Source organism: Manis javanica, chromosome 3 (genome assembly GCF_040802235.1).
Source record: "Manis javanica isolate MJ-LG chromosome 3, MJ_LKY, whole genome shotgun sequence".
Taxonomy (NCBI): Eukaryota; Metazoa; Chordata; class Mammalia; order Pholidota; family Manidae; genus Manis; species Manis javanica.
Window position 1 is genome coordinate 213,080,674 of NC_133158.1, and position 18,281 is coordinate 213,098,954.

Below are 18,281 nucleotides of genomic sequence, written 5' to 3' on the forward strand. Positions count from 1 at the left end.
TGTTGCTTTCAAATATATATCACAGTGGTTCAACAGTCCCCTGATCAACTTACGATTCCAAGTTACTGTGCCCTTTTATCCCCCTCCCTCTTGTCCCCCCACTCCTCGCACCCCCTGTGTAGCTTGTTTATGTCATACCGAGTTGTGTGAGTTCTTATATATATTTTGGATATTGACCCTTCTCCCATTCAGTAGGTTGTCTTTTTGTTTTGTTGATGGTTCCCTTCATTGTGCAAAAGCTTTTTCACTGTTGAATATATTAGCTGTGGGTTTGTTACATATGGCTGTTATTTGGTTGAGGTATTTTCCCTCTATACCTACTTTGTTGATAGTTTTTATTATAAATAGATGTTGAAACTTTTTTTTTTTTTTTTTTTTTTTTTGAGAGGGCATCTCTCATATTTATTGATCAAATGGTTGTTAACAACAATAAAATTCAGTATAGGGGGGTCAATGCTCAATGTACAATCATTAATCCATCTCAAGCCTAATTCTCGTCAGTCTCCAATCTTCTGAAGCATAACGAACAAGTTCTTACATGGTGAACGAATTCTTACAGAGTGAATAAATTCTTACATGGTGAACAGTACAAGGGCATTCATCACAGAAACTTTCGGTTTTGATCATGCAATATGACCTATAAACCATCAGGTCAAATATGAATATTCATTTGATTTTTGTACTTGATTTATATGTTGATCCCACATTTCTCCTATTATTATTATTATTTTTATTTTTAATAAAATGCTGAAGTGGTAGGTAGATGCAAGATAAAGGTAGAAAACATAGTTTAGTGCTGTAAGAAGGCAAATGTAGAAGATCAGATGATCAGGTGTGTGCCTATGGACTAAGTATTAATCCAGGCTAGACAAGGGCAGCAAGACATCCACGGATGCAGAAGATTTCTCTCAAAGCAGGGGGGGTGAGGTTCTGAGCCTCACCTCTGTTGATCCCCAAATTCTCACCTGATGGCCCCCCTGCGACTGTGCCTGTCTTAGGTTGTTCCTCCCTTGAGGAATCTTACCCATCTCTGGCTAACCAGTCATCTTCCGGGGCCATACAGGGAAATGTAAAGTTGGTAAGTGAGAGAGAAGCCATATTGTTTGCAAAGGTTAGCTTTTTACTTCTTTGCAGATTTATGCCCTGTGGCTTCTATGCCCAGCACTTGTCTCGAGGTATCTTTACCACCTGGAGGAATTATGATACTCGGTAAATTCGATATGAGGCACGAATTCTATTTAAGGTTTGTAATTAGGAAGGAAGAAGAAAAGCTATAGATGTAGCATATGAAGGAAACTTGGGAGGATTGATTATTTCTTTGACATATCTTCTTGTATAGTACCTTAAGTATGTATAGGTTTTAAACTACTAACTAATTTGCACACACATATTAACATAATAGGAATACGGTGACATAAACAAAGCAAATCTATAATTACTAGCCATCTCCAGTGAAGCCAAGAAAACCATTTAGGCACCCTAGGCATTTGTGAAAATTTATCTATGATATGATGGATATTTTCCAACTGTACTTGAACCATCAGACAAATTAAAGCAGCCCATTTCTGGGATCTGTTCACATCCCATATGTTCTTTTAACCATAGATAGTCTATAGTCATGAGATTTTGGGGTGCTACAACTTGCACCCCTCCCAACTCCTGGTTGAGTTCCAACAGTACAGATCCAGTCAAATTCGTTGTCTCACTGTATGCACATGCCAGCCTAGACATCTCCCTCCTCCTTCTTATGGCAAGTCCAGGAGACGGTGGGCTGGATGCAGCCACAACCGCAGCATCGCCCGGATCCCTGTGGAGGCTTTTTGATGATCATCCCCCGGCACGAGTCCTCCAGAGAGTGCTGATGTCGGAAGCTCCTCCTCATATCGTATCTTAGTTCATTTTCTGGGTATCCAAGCTAGGCCTTGATCTTCTGCGTAGAAACAAACAGACCCTTTGCCCACACTTTGACATGCCCTCTATACCACTGTGCAGAACTCATTGGAGGTCAGCACACAGTAACTGCTTTTTTTTTTTTTTTTTTTAATTAAGAGAAAGGAATATTATCAGAAAAGAGTACCTCCATAGCTGATCATCTGACACCCTTTAAGTGATCATAGATGTTGAAACTTTTTAAATGGTTTTTCTGCATCTGTTGAGATGAAGATAATGGCATTTATGCTTCTTTTTATTAATATAGTTTATCACATTGATTTGTGGATAGTGAACCATCCTTGTATCTTTAGAATAAATCCCACTTGGTCATGGTATATGATCATTTTAATTTATTGTTGAATTCAGCTTGTTAATAATTTGTTGAGTATTTTGCATCTGTGTTCATCAGGGATGTTGGCCTGTTATTTTCATTTTTTGTGTGGTGTCCTTGGTTTTGGTATCCAGGATTACTGGCCTCATAGAATGAGTTTGGCCTAAATTACACCTGAAAACATTAAACTCCTAAAAGAAAACACAGGCAGTAAACTCTTAGACATCATTCTTAATGCTTTTTGCTGAATATGTCTCCCCAAGCAAGGGAAACAAAAGCAAAAAATAAACAAGTGGGACTACGTCAAACCAAAAAGTTTCCACATAGCAAAGGAAACCAACAAAACAAAATATTTTCCTACCGAGTGGGAAAATATATTTGCCAATAATATATTTGATAAGAGAGTAATATTCAAATACATAAAGAACTCATACAGTTCAACACCAAAAAAACCCTCAAATAATCCAATTAAAAAATGGGCAGAGGAACTGAATAGACATTTTTCAAAAGAAAACATACAGATGGCCAACACACATGAAAAGATGCTCAACATTACTAACCATTAAGAAAATGCAAATGAAAACCACATGAATATTACCCCACACCAGAATGACTAGTATCAAAAGACAAGAAATAGAAAGCATTGGTGAAGATGTGGAGAAAAGGAACCTTTGTGTAGTGTTTGTGGGAATGTAAACTGGTGCAGCCACTGAGGAAAACAATATGGAGGTTCCTTCAAAAGTTAGAAATAGAAGTACCACATGATCCAGTAATTCCACGTCTGGGTATATACCCTAGGGAAACAAAAACAACTAATTCAAAAAGATTTATCGTAACATTCTTTAAAATAGCCAAGATATAGAAGCAACTTAAGTGTCCATGGATAGATGAATGGATACACAATGGAGTATTATTCAGCCAGAAAAAGAGATTGAAATCTTGACATCTGCGACAACATGGATGGACCTAGAGGGCATTATGCTAAATGAAACAATTCAGACAGATAAAAACAAACCCATATGATTTCACTTTCTGTGGAATCTAAAATACCAAAACAAATGAACAAACAATACCCAAAAACAGACTCATAAATATAAAGAACAAATTAGTGATTGCTAGAGGAAAGGGGGGTAGGAGAGATGGGCAAAATATGTGAGGGGGATTAAGAGTCACAAACTCACATTTATAAAATAAGTAAGTCATGGAGATGAAAATACAGCACAGGGAATGTATATTGTAGTACTTCTGTATGGTGACAGTAACTACATTTATCATGGTGAACATTTTGTACTGTATATAAATTGTCAAATCATTAGGTTGTACACCTGAGGCTAACATTACAAGTATAATTTTAGTAAAAAAAAACTTTTTTAGAAACTGAAAACTAGCTTCAAAAGCGACTTTGGAAGTGTTCCTCTTCAACTTTTTGGAATAGTTTGAAAAGGGTAGGAATTAACTCTTCTTGAAATACTTGGTAAAATTCACTTGTGAAGCTTACTGGTCCTGGACTTTAATTTGTTGGGAAGTTTGGACTTTAAACTAACAATTTGTTCTACTTTTACTGTAACTGTCACTTTTCAGTGAAATGTGACATGGGTAAAGTTCTATAACTGAAAGAAAAAAATATTTCTATTGTGAAGCTAGAAAGTTAATAGTATTATAAATTATTTTGTTTTCCTGAATATACCAGAGAACAGTATTTTAATCTATATTATAATTTTGTCAGGGGTGGAGGGGTGTTGAGAATTAATGAGCATTGGAATAATGACTTCTTGCATACTCTGTTCAGTTGCTCTTGTCAGTACTTTAAGATGCCTGTATATTTTAGAGTACAATAAAACATTGCTGTGAACTGTGGGAAAACAGAAAAAATAACATATAATGCATGGAATTATCCACAAGTACAAAGTTAACCCACTGTGTGTCTTTTTCTCTTCTGTTTTCCTTTCCTGGATTCAACAGGTATTTTCCTACGTTGGAACAGATCCCCCAAATATTTGGATGAAGCATATGAAGAAATGGTTAACATAATTGAATACAACAAGGAATTACAAGCAAAGGTAAATATCCTTAGGAGGCAGTTGGCAGAACTGGAAACTGAGGATAGGATGCAGGAGAGCCCTTGAAAGGCCTCCCCGCGCCCGCATCAGGACTCTGGACCTGTGTCCCACCTCCCCTTGTGCCCTGGAGTTCACTTTACACCGTAGCCTTGAACTTAGGCTTTAGATGTGAGAACCCTCTAATATGTGGATCTCTCAACACTTTATGAAAGAAACTTACTGTAATTACTCATGTTTCATGTGGCCTGTTAGGACTCATTACTTTGGGAGCAGAAAGGAGGTGCTAGTCATGTTTTTTTTTGTTTTTTTTTTTTATGTAAAACTGGTGACCTATTTAATGCCATCCATGTCACACACCATTTCATCATAAGTTTTTCTCTGTCCACTTTTCAAACAGTGCTCCAGACCAGTCAAGGATACAATTAACCTCTTTAGGGGATATTTGTTAGTTTAAAAAAAGATCAGACTTTTAAACACTCTGAATATAAAAATATTTTTCAAAACTGAAACGGTTGATAAATCAAGAATTTTGTGTTTAATGTGTACATTTCCAATACCTGTGCCATTCTCTTTAAAATAGTTTTTGACTAACAAAGCTGAATTCATTTTCATTCTGGTTTGTCAAGAAAGGAGACTCTAAATATTTATTCAAGGTAAATTATTTTTACAAAGCAATGGGTAAAGTCTTCTCATATTTACATTAAGAAGTAAATTTTAACAGACACTAAAAGTGTGTGCAATATAGAAATAAGGAATTTGTGACTGATGAGGTATCGTTACATTGAATTGGTTTTTCAGGATTTTGTCCATACATATCAAATGTGTGTCAAATGCTAGGTATAACATTAAACCATGATTTAGAATAGATTTTAATTTGTTACAAGTAAGCTCCAGATACGGTTTTCTTAAACCAGAGATGCACTGCCCTTGTCTGAAGTTCTTATTGCACTGGTTTATGTATATATGTGTGTATTTTATTGTGTTTTGTTTTAAGTATTCTAAGAGTTCACTAATACTAAGGTTTAAACTTTCATGTTGGCTTGAGCCTTTGAGAATTTATCTTGACACTCTGCTGATTTGTCCACTGTATGTTAGGTAAATATAACTTAAGTGGAAGTAGAGGCTTATGAGCACGATGCAGCTATATTTTAAACTCCAGAAATAGATTTGAAATGTTTCAGTGTTACAGAAAAAGTGATGACTATATTTATGCTATGTTAGTATATGCCTGCAACTCTAAAAGTTTGAGGTCCAGTGCTTTCCATACAGGTTTTTGTTTTGTGGCCGTGCTCATAAATACTGTCAATTCTAGTTTTCCTTTAAAAGGATAGCTGAAGAGTAATCTTTATGGCCACTTCTGTCCCATCTGTAAATAACCATTTCAGTATGAAACACACCAAAACTGAACCCTGCTTTTGAGCTATGTATTGAGCTAACAATATGATTTAAAAAAATCAATTCTAGCAAAATTTATGGCCACATTCAGAAGCCTCAGAAAGTAGTAAATACGTTCTACCTCCAGTTACCCAAGCTTCATCTTTTTTCTGTTTCCTCCGACCTGTAACAAACGGCAAGACCACAATCCACAGTCAGAACTCTTCGGGTAAATCTCCTCCTCTAAGCTAAGTTTTATTTTTGACTTGTTTTCTTGGGTGTAGTTACGAATCTCAGGGCATTAAAGCCCTCACCAAAAGGCTAAGCAAGGAGCAAAGGGGATGCGCTGGCTTGCTGGAGGCATGTGTTGTGTAAGATGTTTACATTAATTTTTTTAAAGAGGAAACACCCTAGCTTTTGTATGCCCCCTTAAAATTGCTTGCTGTATTTGTTCATGCAGCTGACTTCTGGTAATTAATTATTTGGCCAGCATTTTTCATTGTGATTTTATTAAATAGACAGAAAAGAAGCAGAAATTATAAAATCTAATAGGTATAAAGCAGCCTATAAATGTGTCATATTTCTAAGAAAAATAACACCTTTGAAGCAAGATTTTAAAGTGATTTAGAGGGGAAATTTTAGAAGACAATAGACAGTCATTTCAGATCCTGCATGGGGAATAAACTTTGAACTCTGAAGCCTAATTTACAGAGGTAATATGTCATTTTTAAGGATGAAATTTAGTGAGATTTTAGTCTTGTCATTGTTTATGTTAAAAAATCAGTATCATGAAAAAGATTTGACCAGTAGTTGTATCTCTTGAAGTGAAAAATGGGAACATTTTGCTGCATTTTTAAAAATCTGCTTAAAAGGTGTAACTCTTAAGTTAATCTGTTTTCAGGTCTGGCTGTTTTAATTGTCAGTCTTAATTAATTAGGTCATCAGATTCACTTGTTATCAGACCTTAACCTGAGGCAAAAGTTTTGATATTTACCTATATCCAGATTTAAAGATTTAGTTAATAATTATAACCATATCCAGATTTATATGAGGGTGTTATGTGCACTCTTTATCAGAAAGTTATTTCCTGGAACAAAAATGGGCAATTTTTAGAAGGTTTATCCTGTCTGGCAGCTTTGAAAATAACCAGAGAATGAAGTCATTTAGTACATCTTATACAGGTTTCTGCCCTACCTCAGGACAAATAGATTATTCATTTCTTAGCCTTTAACATGGGTCAGATCTTTTTTCCCCTCTATAACTAATATCCTAAGTTATTACCAAATAGTATTTTTATGTAATTTACCATCTTAACAAAAAACATTAAAAGACTGATATCTCTGTTTATATTTATTCTCAGGTAATATGAAATACTAATTTTCTTACAGTATCAGTTTAAAAATTTTTGTTTTCTTTAATGAAACTACTTCACCATCACTCAGTCCTAATAATCTAGTGTCCACAGCATCTTCTTCCTTAAACTGATAGCCTAGAAAATACCTTCTGAAACTCTAGGACTAGGTTTTAGAAAGTCTAAACTTGTTATCTAAATTCCCTATAAGAAACCCAGTGTCCTTATTTGAACTACACTGAGGAACTATAGTGTCCTGAAAAATAAATCCTGATGAGAACTTACTGACTTCTGGAGCCGTTCTGTGTAACCATCTGTGAGTATACAGGTTAACTAGATTTGTGATGTGTAATAAAAACAAGTTGTACAACACTGTGTCTGCCCACGACATTTGCTTCACTTTTAAAAGGCACATATCTTTTGACAGGTGGATTATTCTGTACAAACACACCAAGTTCTGTTGTTTAGAATCTTTATAGCTCTATTACCATCTACATTAAAAATATACTTGTACAACTTAGTTATAAAAAAAAAGAATATGTATTTCTTCAGCAGCCAGGTATTTGGATTTACTCTTGATATATTTGAATGTGACTCTTGGATTTAAGTGCACTATTATTCATGTCTTACACAATAAAATTGCACTGCATAGCAAATGTGTCTATAATGTATGCTTTGCTAAAACCTCGGAGCGCTGTACCATTCAGGTTTCTATATTGTGATACTGTCTATATAGGCTTAGGGAAAAATTCTGAACTTTTGTAAGTCTGTGTAACATTTTAATATTATTTGTAATGTTCCCTAAGTGATAAGCTCACTTGTGTCCTAAGATTGGATCATTCATCTTGAGGTGGCTGCTTCGTCAAGCTTGGTTTACTGAATCAAGAAACAGTCTTGTCGAACATGGTACTGTTATCTGAGTGTGTAAGATTTGTGTGTGGCATTCTCCCTCTGCTGCCTCAGAGGACTGTTGCACAGATGCTAGAGTTAAATTTCTACAGATAATAGTAATAAAATCTGAATATATTCAAATGCTGTTAAATTAAATCTGTAGGCTGACTTTGATTTTTTCAAATATTTTGAAGGTTTTGGCAGTATCTCAATAAAAACTGCTGTTTATGTTTTGACCTAGTGTTTTGAAAGAATACAGAGCCACAGAAAAGTTGCGAAACAGTACAGTGATCTCCCACTTACTGTTCACCTAGATTGAGTAATTATTAACATTTTTTTCACATTTGATTTTACTCTTTCACTCTTGAATGTGTATGCATTTGTGTATTATTACAATTACTTTGCTGAAACATTTGCAGATCTCCCAAGAATCTGGAATATGTATTGTAGATACTATTTATTCAGTACATATTGATATGAATAAATCAATGAGGAAAAATGGAAAACTCCTCATTAGAGTAGATTGCCAACTTATGAAATGTAGAAAGAATGACAAAGTTAGATAGTCAGTATTTGGCCATCACAGTAATAATTTAGGTAGTCAGTGGAGACTAAGACTAGTAGGTGAAAATTTGTGAGGAAAAGCACATAGTCTCAAGTATCTTCCCACAAAATACGTATTAGTTAAAAAGGGGAAAATAGTGACTTTGCAGTAAGGAAACTGGTACTTACCTTATCAATGTGTAATTAACATTACTGGTAATGGGACAAAACACATGCCTTCTGATATGATCCACTGAGAATACAGCATCACCTTTATGGCATTTTTGCAAAAAATAAACAAAAATACAACCTGAATCTAATTCTGAGGAAGTATCAGGCAAACTTAAATTGAGGGGCATTATACAAAATAACTGGTAAGTATTCTTTTTTTTAAGTCTGAAGCTTATGGAAAGGACAGACTAAAAATTTGAAATTATATCAAAAAAATTTTAAAGCACTAAGTGAACACAAAATAGATGATTATCTATACGAAGCAGTAAAATTAAAATGAGAAAATGTTTCAACTGATGAAAATTATCCTCCAATAAATAAAATATTAAACAGAAGAAAACTGTAACACATCCCAAAAGGAATAAATACCTTTAAACAAAACTGTCAGATCTGATACTAAAAAAAACACCTTAAATGAGAAGTTTCAAAACTCAGATCAGAAATACCCAAAAGCAAAACAAAACAGGAAGGTAGAAAACAAGAATTCAGTGAACTCAGGAAAGAATTTGAGGAATAAACAAAGTCATCTTGAAGAGGAAATTACAAGGTACTCAAGGGAGAAGAGGTTCAACTGAAAAATTATTAAACAGTGTTGAAGAAAAGCATGAGAGGCCAAAAGTGTGAATAAAAATAACAAAAAGGATCATAGAAAAAGTGAACAATGAAGAGAACACAAGAATATAAAGCCAATGTTGTAATAATTGGAGTCCCTGAAGAAAAAAAAAGATGGAACAGAACTAATATTTAAGCCTGTAATCCAAGAAAAGTTTCCAGAAATAAAAGTCTGAGTGGAATCAGGTCCAGACTGGTCAATTCCAAGACATGCCCTAGTAAAACCATTAGACTTTAAATATGAAAAGGAAAAAATCCCCAGGCATCAAGGCAAGAAGGGTCACTTAAAATCAGGTTGCCATTAGAACTCTCAACAGAAACATACAATGTAAGACAGAGTAGAGCCAGCATTTTTAAGATATGCAAAGAAAAGGTATAAGCAAAGGATTTTATAGTTAGCCAACCTGTACTTTAAGAATAAAAACTGTTGAAAAAGTTTTTAAGCATGCAGAAACTCAGGGAATGCTGTAGTCAAGGCTGTTTCCTGAGAAATCTGTGAATGGATGAATTTCATCCATTTAAACTATAGCTTAGAGCTCTAAATATATTGTAATTATAAATCCAAGGCTAAGACAAAGGTAGAGACAAGGGTGGAAGAATATTATGTAGAAATTATGTATTTTGATAAAGTAGAAATAGTTTAACTTAAAAAATAAGCAAAAGTATGATATGCTCATTGACTGTCATTTAAGTAATAGGTAGGTGTCAACGATATCATTTAAACCTAACAAATCAAATCAAATTATAGAATATTAAGTTAGGACAAAGGCATCTATGACTGCTTTATAGACAGTGTTATAAAAATTCCTCTACGAAAAAAATCTAATCTTTTTATACCCAAGGAAATAAAAACTACAAAGAATAATAATACAGTCAATATAACATAATACACACAGTAAATACAGCAATAATATGATAATTGAAACCAAACATCAAGCTTGCCAATAAGTTTGAATGGGCTTGATTCATTTGTTTAAAGAAAAGATCTTCAAATTCTAAAGCAAAATGTAAAGCAAAACCCAACTCTGTGCTATATACAGCAGACAGAATTAGTGCTTCAAAAAAATTAAAAAATAAATGATACACTAGTCAGGGTTCAATATATACAAAGGTATAGTAATCAAAGCAGTATGGTACTCACATACATAAAAACCAATGGAACAAAATAGAGGGCCCAGAGAACTAAATAGCTACATGCAAAAAAATGAAGTTGGACCATTACTTTATACCGTATACAAAAATTATCTCAGAATGGATTAAATATTTAAGTGTAAAACATTAAACAATAAAACTAAAAGAGAACATTGGGGGAAGTCATGACACTGGATTTGGCGATGATTTCTTGAATATGACAAAAAGTACATTGCAACAAAAGCAAAAATGGACAAATGGGATTCATCAAGCAAAAACGTATATAAATCAAAGGAGACAACACAGTCAACAACCATGAACACAATGGGAGAAAATACTTGCAAATTATATATTTTGTAAGGGGCTAATACCCAGAATATATATATATAGAAAACCTACAGCTCAACAACAACACAAAACAACCAGATCTGAAAATAGACAAAGGACTTGAGTAGACATTTCTCCAAAGGAGATGTTCAAATTGCTAGCAGGCCTATGAAAATATATTCAACATCCCTAATCATTAGACAAATTCAATCAAAACCATGAGATAATCATCTTATACCCAGTAGGATGGCCACTAGCAGAAAAACAAAAAGTAACAAATGTTAAGTTTGTGGAGAAACTGGAATCCTTGCACACTGTTGGTGGGAATGTAAAATGGTGCGGCCATTCCAGAAAATAGTATGACAGTTCCTCAAAATATTCAAAAGTAGAATGACAGTATGATAAAGCAATCCCACCTCTGGGTATATATCCAAAAGAATGGAAAGTAAGATCTCAAAGAGATACTTGGACACTTGTGTTCATTGCAGAGATATTCATAATAGCCAAGCAACCAAATATCCATTGATGGATGAATTGATAAAATGTGGTATATACATGTAGTGGAACATTACAGTATTAAAAAAGAAGGAATTCCTGTCACCTGCTGCAACATGGATGAAACTTGGAATTCATTATGCTAAATGAAATAAGCCAGTCAGTCACAAAAAGACAAATATTCTATGATTTCACTTATATAAGATATCTAAATTAGTAAAATTTTTAGAAAAAGAAAGTAGAATGGTGCTTGCCAGAGGCTCAGGAAAGGGGAAAATAGGAGTTATTGTCTAGTGAGTAGAGTTTCAATTTTGCAAGATGAAAAAGTTCAGTGTGTTTGAGAATATATCACATTGTTCTAAAAGTACTGAACTGGACACTTAAAAATGGTCAAGATGGTAAACTTTATTTTTTTTGCCACTATTAAAAAATAACAGTGTGAGTTTTATAGACCTACTTTCCAACTTTTAAATATTTTTAAAGTACTATAATGTTCAGGAAAAAGCCATTGAAAACATGTATAAGATGACATCAGTAACTCAATGGAGTAAGTGATCTAACTTCGTCCCCATACAGAAAATTGAAAAACAAATTTCAGAACCAAGTTTGTCAGAACTCTGTAAAATGGAGCTGTACAGCAACCAGGGAAATGCTGAATAAATTAAAAGATAATTTGAAAACTAGGGAGAATCTGTGGCATGTTTACCTGCCAATGTCCCACCCCATCTCCAACACAGTGGCAGTCTTGAAACAGTGCCAGCCTGTGTTACTATTGTGGACCCATAGTGTCTGATTCTGAAAGAATCAGACCTCAGTCAAAGTATTGCTTACGCCTACTGTGACCTATCCAGGAAATACCTAGAGAACAGCAGAGTTCATCTCAGTTTTGCCTAATTCAGAACTCGGGTTGAAAATACTGCAAGGAGAACTAGCAACCTGTGGACACCTGGGACAATATATTGTAGTCAAAATACTTAAGGCCTGGAAGAAAAACCTGGGGGGACATCTTTGAGAAATCAAAAAATTCAAAAGAACTCATGTATGAGGTAATTTAGAAGGCCACATATGTGCCTAGGTTAAGATGCACGTTTAGAAAAGTGTTGAGAAGACCCTAAGTTTCAGTGATCTAGGTTCTTTGCAGCCTGGTGTTGAAGGAGGACCTGAACACAGAATGACTTGCACTTTTTTGTTTGCTTGTTTTTAGTTATTTTTTAAGTCTCCTGGCATTCAAAGAAATCTCTGCCAAAACATTAGATGAACACAAGCTAGAGGAATGGATAACCTCTGACCACACATGACAAGGAATACACTGTTTGCAAAACTAGTTCAGAAAAGTAAACAAATGCACTACTACAGTCTTTAATAATAATAATAATGAAACAAAAAGCCTACAGAAAATCCTGAGGAAGTGTGAGACTTCAATTTCCAATATTACCATGTGATGATCAAATGTCCAATTTTCAACCAAAAAAAAATCAAAAGATATGTAAGAAAAAATGTATGGCCCGTTCAAAGGTATAAAATAAATTGAAAGAAACAATAGTTGAGAAAATCCAGACATTAAGCTTATTAGGAAGACTTTAAAATAACTATTTTAAACAGGCTTCAAGAGCTAAAGGAAAACATGGACAAAGAATGAAGGAAATCAGGAAAATGTTTGAACAAAATTCAAATATCAAAACAAAGATAGAAATTATAAAAAGGAACCAAATAAAATCCTGAAGCGGAAAAATGCAGCAACTGATATGAAAAATTCACTGAAAGCATTCAACAAATTATTTGATCACGCAGAGGGAAGAAGCAAAGAAACACAAAGATAGGAAAATTGAAAGTATCAAGTCTGAGGAGCAGAAAGAATAAGAATGAAGAAAAGTGCATAAGCCTCAGAAACTTAGACACCAAGTGGACGAATATATGGATTTATGGAGTCAAAAAGTGAGAAAAGCAAAAAGATTATCTGAAGAATTAAGAGCTGAAAACTTCTAAATTTGAAGACACGAATTTACAAGAAACTCAGTAACCTCCAAGTAATATAAACTCAAGGAACTGCACACTGAAAAAGATTATAACCAAATGACTGAAAGTTACAATGAGGAAATACTGAAAGCAGTGAGAGAATCAGCACATGAAAGGGAACCTCAGTGAGATTATCAACTGACTGCTGAACAGAACAGAATCCATGAAGGCCAGAAGGCGGTGGGATGATATATTTAAAGTGGCCAAAAAAAAAAAAAACTTGGCAACCAAGAATTCTATACCCAGATAAACTGTCTTACAGAAATGATGAAGAAATTAAGATGTTCCCAAATCAACAAAAGCTCAGGGACCTTATTACCTCTAGATCTGGACTATAAGACATGACTATAATACTAAAGCAAGTAATTCAGGGAGGAATGAAATTACACTAGACAACTCAAACACATATGAAGAAATAAATCTCTGGTAAATATTTTTTAAATGGACAAATGTAAAAACCAGTATTATTGTCATTTTGGTTTCTATTTCCACTTTTATTTTTCTATAGTATTTAAAAGACAAAGGCATAAAAATGATTATAAATCTGGGCAAAGAAGGTATAATGTGATTTGTGACATCTATAGCATAAAGTTTGGGTGACAAAGCTGTATTGGAGTAGAGGTTTTTGTATGCTATTGAAGTTGATACCAATTCAAATTAGATTGCCATAACTTTAAGTTGCTAAATGTAATGCTTATAATAATATCAAAAAATATCTATAGAAAAGGAAATGACAAGGAAGTCAAAATTGTCACGAGTAATTGACTAAATATGGAAGACAACATTAATGGAGGAAATGAAGACCAACAAAAGTTATAAGACATACAGAAAACAAATAGCAATAGTAAGTCCTTCATCAGTAATTACTTTAAATGCGAAAAGACTAAGTTTTTTAATAAAAAGTAGGTGATGGCAGAATGGATTTTCAAAACACCATGATCCCCTGGGTTATGCAAGGTTTTGGATTAACATTTGAAAATTAATTAATGTAATCCATCACATCACAAGCTAAGCAAGAGAAATTGCATGATCATATCAGTGGATGAGGAAAAATCATCTGATAAAAATCAAGTCCAATTCATGATGAAAATTCTCAGCAAAGTAAGAATAGAGAACTTCCTAAACTTGGTAAAGAACATCTACAAAATGCCTACAGCTAACGTCAGACTTGTTGGTAAAAAACTTTCCCACTGAGATCAGGAACAAGGCAAGGATGTCCCTCTTACCGTTGATTTTCAACATTGTATTGGAAGTCATAACTAATGCATTAAGACAAAAAATGAAACTAGTGGTATACATATAGAGAGGGAAGAAATAAAGTAGTCTTTGTTTGCAGGTGACATGTTTATGTAGAAAACAGGAAAAAACAAAAAGCTGGAACTTACAGCAATTATAGCAAGGTTGTAGGATACAGGGTTAATACTCAAAATTCAATCAGTTTCCTATATACCCACAATGAGCAAGTGGAATTTGAAAGTAAAAACAGTGCCATTTATATCAACACTTCCCAAAATGAAATATTTCAGCATAAATCTAACAAAAATATGTACAAGATCTGTATAAGGAAAACTGCAAAAAAATTTCGGTGAAATAAAAAGAACTAAATCGATTCCATGTTAATGGATAGGAAGATTCATTATTGTCAGGATATCAGTTCTTCACAAACTGATCTGTAGGTTCAATGCAGTCCACATAAAAATCCCAACAAATTCCTCTGTGGATATCAACAAAATGATTCTAAAGTTTATATGGAGAAGCAAAGGAATTACAGTAGCCAACACAATAATGCAGCCCACCTCAAGACTTACTGTAAGACTGCAGGATCAAGACAGGGCGGTACTGGTGACAGAACAAACAGACCAGTGGAACAAATAGCGACCCCAGAAATAGACTCCCACAAATATAGGCAACCAATCTTTGACAAAGGATCAAAGCAACACAAGTCTTTTCAATAAATGGTGCCAAAACAACTGAAATCTATATGTAAAAAAAAAAAAATCTAGACAGACCTTATACCTTTCACAGATTAACTCAAAATTGATCATAGACCAAAGTGTAAAACACAAAACTACAAAAATCCTAGATAATGCAGGTAAAAACCTAGATAACCTTGAACATGGTGATGACTTTTTAGTTACAACGCCAAAGCCACAATCCATGAATGAAACGATTGGTAAGCTGTACTTCATTAAAATTAAAAACTCTGCAGAAGACATTGTCAAGAGCATTAGAACTCGACCCATCTGTTAATTAAGGTAAAGGCTGAACAATTAGCATGCACATTCCTACTAAAGAATAAGCAAATTTTTTTTTTACCTTTTCACTTCCTTTGGCGCCAGGGGCCCACCAGGATGTGTATTGCCCCACAACTCTTTTCTTCCCAGAATGTATCTTACATAAATCAAATGTACCCCTTTGAACTTCTGTCTCTTTTGTCTGTCTCCTACAGGATATAAAACCTAATTATGACTTTGGTCTCTTTGGAACCTATCTCCTACCCCACCTACCCCTAGGAACTTTACCTTCCAGGGTCTAGATCCAAAACTTTTGGCTCCAAAAAGCTCTTTTATTTCAAGGTGATTGCAGGGAAAATGGAAGTTCCTACGGCCAGGATCCTCACCTGACCCTAGTCAACTTGCCCACTGCTTGGCTACAATGATGTGACTGGCCTACTGCAAAGGTGCCTGCTTACACACCTGTTGTCAATGAGCCATTATTGTCTGTGTTGCTATACAGAGAGCTCTGCCCAGTGCTTCCCCCCGTCTCCTGGCTGGTAAGAAGTGAAGGTAGACATGGAGTGCAGACTTGCTGGATGCAGACATGATTCTAGAGCTGGACCTGCCACCACGGGAATACAGCTTGGTCTAAGACCTTTTACCCCCAACGTTCTGTTATCATTTTTTGGTCTCAGCGAATCCAGAGTGAACTTGTCTGAAGTTGAAATCCCCCTCCGGTGAAACAGTGTTTTACTGCATTTTCTGTCACCAGTTCTTAGGTGCAGTAGGCAGGATCAGGGGTTTCATTTCCCTGGGCCACCTGAGGTGCCAGGTATCAGCAGGCCCTTCGTGCCCTGGGCTCCATCTGCCTTTCAGGTGATCCTGGTAAGAGACTCCCTATCTGCACCTCATTATGATTTAACTGGCAGGCTCCCTGGACTTTTATTTGAGCTCTTTAGGGGTTGTACTAAAGAGTTTTTTGGGACAATGGGGCTTAAGGGGAAGGAGGCTGGTTGATTAAAGTCTTTGGCTTAATAATATCATGGTATCAGAACAAAACTAAAACAGACAATTGAGAGACTGAGGTGCTCACCTCTTAAGATACAATGGACACCACTTCCTTCCTGCTCTGTGGCTTTCTCAGGTGACTGGGAATTTTTGAAAGTGTCTGAGGTTGTACCCGGGGACGAAAAGCGATTCCATAGGGAAATCCCCTTCTCATAATTAAAAAAAAAAGAAAGCCTCAACTGGGGACACATACATAACGATTGATCATCCAGTGGTCGGTCCAAGTTATCCCTGGTTGCATTAGGCAGCCAGATGGAGAAAACCAAAACACGTGAGAGAATGATCATGGCCAAAATTAGAAGTAGGGTTCAAAAGCAGCACATTTGTGATGCTTTTACTCATCTCCCCAAGCCTTTGTTTGGATTTTCACTATCCAAAATATTTAAAATTATGGGAAATCACACTGCAAAAAACAAGAAGCCCAAACAAAATGAATCACCCTCTAACACCCCAGTGGGCTATGGCGCACTTAACAGGTATTTAGAGAAATGGGGAACATTCAAACTTTCTGGTGTTTTTACATGTACAATTAGAACAGCTGGCTATTAGACAAAGTAACTTCTCAGCTAGCAGAAGGGCCCACTCAGAGTCCAGAGAGCCTAAAAACTGTGTTTCTGGAGGCTATAAATATCTAGAAAAATGGTGGAATCTTGCTAAGACTAGAATGGCCAACAAAGGGAATGTTCCAATTAGATAAAAATCATTTAAATAGTGTACTTAAAAGTTTCCAGAAATTCAGAATAACTTTATTGGGACTTTCATTAAAAAAAAAAAAGTAATGAGAAATCAAAGATAATGAGGTACCTAAAATAAAATTTTTCCAGTACCTACCGGCACCTCTGTGGGTGCACCCCAGAATGCAACATTAATTCCCTTAATAGCCACGGGATAACTCTGGTAGATACCAGAGCTCATAGCAGAGAGCCTGGGAAGAGCTGGGAAAAGCCAGTGAAAAGGCAAAAATTATTACCAGGATCAGCTTTTGCTGTAGTGCTCAGCTGAAACAGGATGATAAAATTTCATGTTGAGCCTTCCTTTCCCAATCCAGTCCCACTGGCTATCAGCCAGGGCCTCTTGAGAATAACCTGCCTTCTTGTTGGTCTCATTTTGCACATTAATATCAGGATGTAAAAAAGGGTTGTAAAGGTTTGTGGAAAAGGAATTTAAAGTATGGTCATGCTGTCTTCAGAGTTGTGTGTGTAACTCCGGGGAGAGGAAATCCCGGGGCAAAATACCTAGCTAAAACTGAAATCAGTCAAAGGGAGAAAAAAAGTTTAAAACCCACTTATTGCTTGCAAATTGCGGTCTGGGGGCTGCCGGTCTCTTGTTCAGGCAGAGCCAAGTGAAACCTCCCCCTCCAACCTCTCAGGTTCAGATAAACCCTCAGTCGCCCAGAATTACCCATTGATATGGAGATGAACTACCTTTCTCCACCCCTCAGGAATGCCTACTGATATGGAGATGCACTAAAGCCAGGTGAGACATTCTGGAAATACTACAATTTTACCCACAATGAGTCATAATATCAAGTACACTACAGGATTAGAATGTTTTTCTCGTTGTTTAAAGGACAGAATTTCTTGAACTGTTGGTCAGCTATGAAATATTAAGAGATTGTGAAGGGTTTTTCTTTTGCCCTTAAGGTAATTGTTTTATGAAAATGATTTCTTGTTGTCTTTGCAAACTTCTTGGCCTCAACTTAA

At 35.4% G+C, this 18,281-nt stretch overlaps 1 protein-coding gene across 4 annotated transcripts in view; it reads left to right on the forward strand.

The window, feature by feature from the left end:
• The window catches only part of MTMR9 (myotubularin related protein 9), a 54,468-nt gene extending 46,373 nt beyond the window's left edge, over window positions 1-8,095 (forward strand). For all 4 annotated transcript variants that reach the window (XM_017670551.3, XM_073232776.1, XM_073232775.1 and 1 more), the window contains one exon: window positions 4,226-8,095. In XM_017670551.3, the coding sequence (XP_017526040.2) occupies window positions 4,226-4,389 (164 nt within the window). In that variant the 3' untranslated portion in view covers window positions 4,390-8,095. The remainder of the gene's footprint in view (window positions 1-4,225) is intronic.
• Window positions 8,096-18,281: the final 10,186 nt, after the last annotated feature.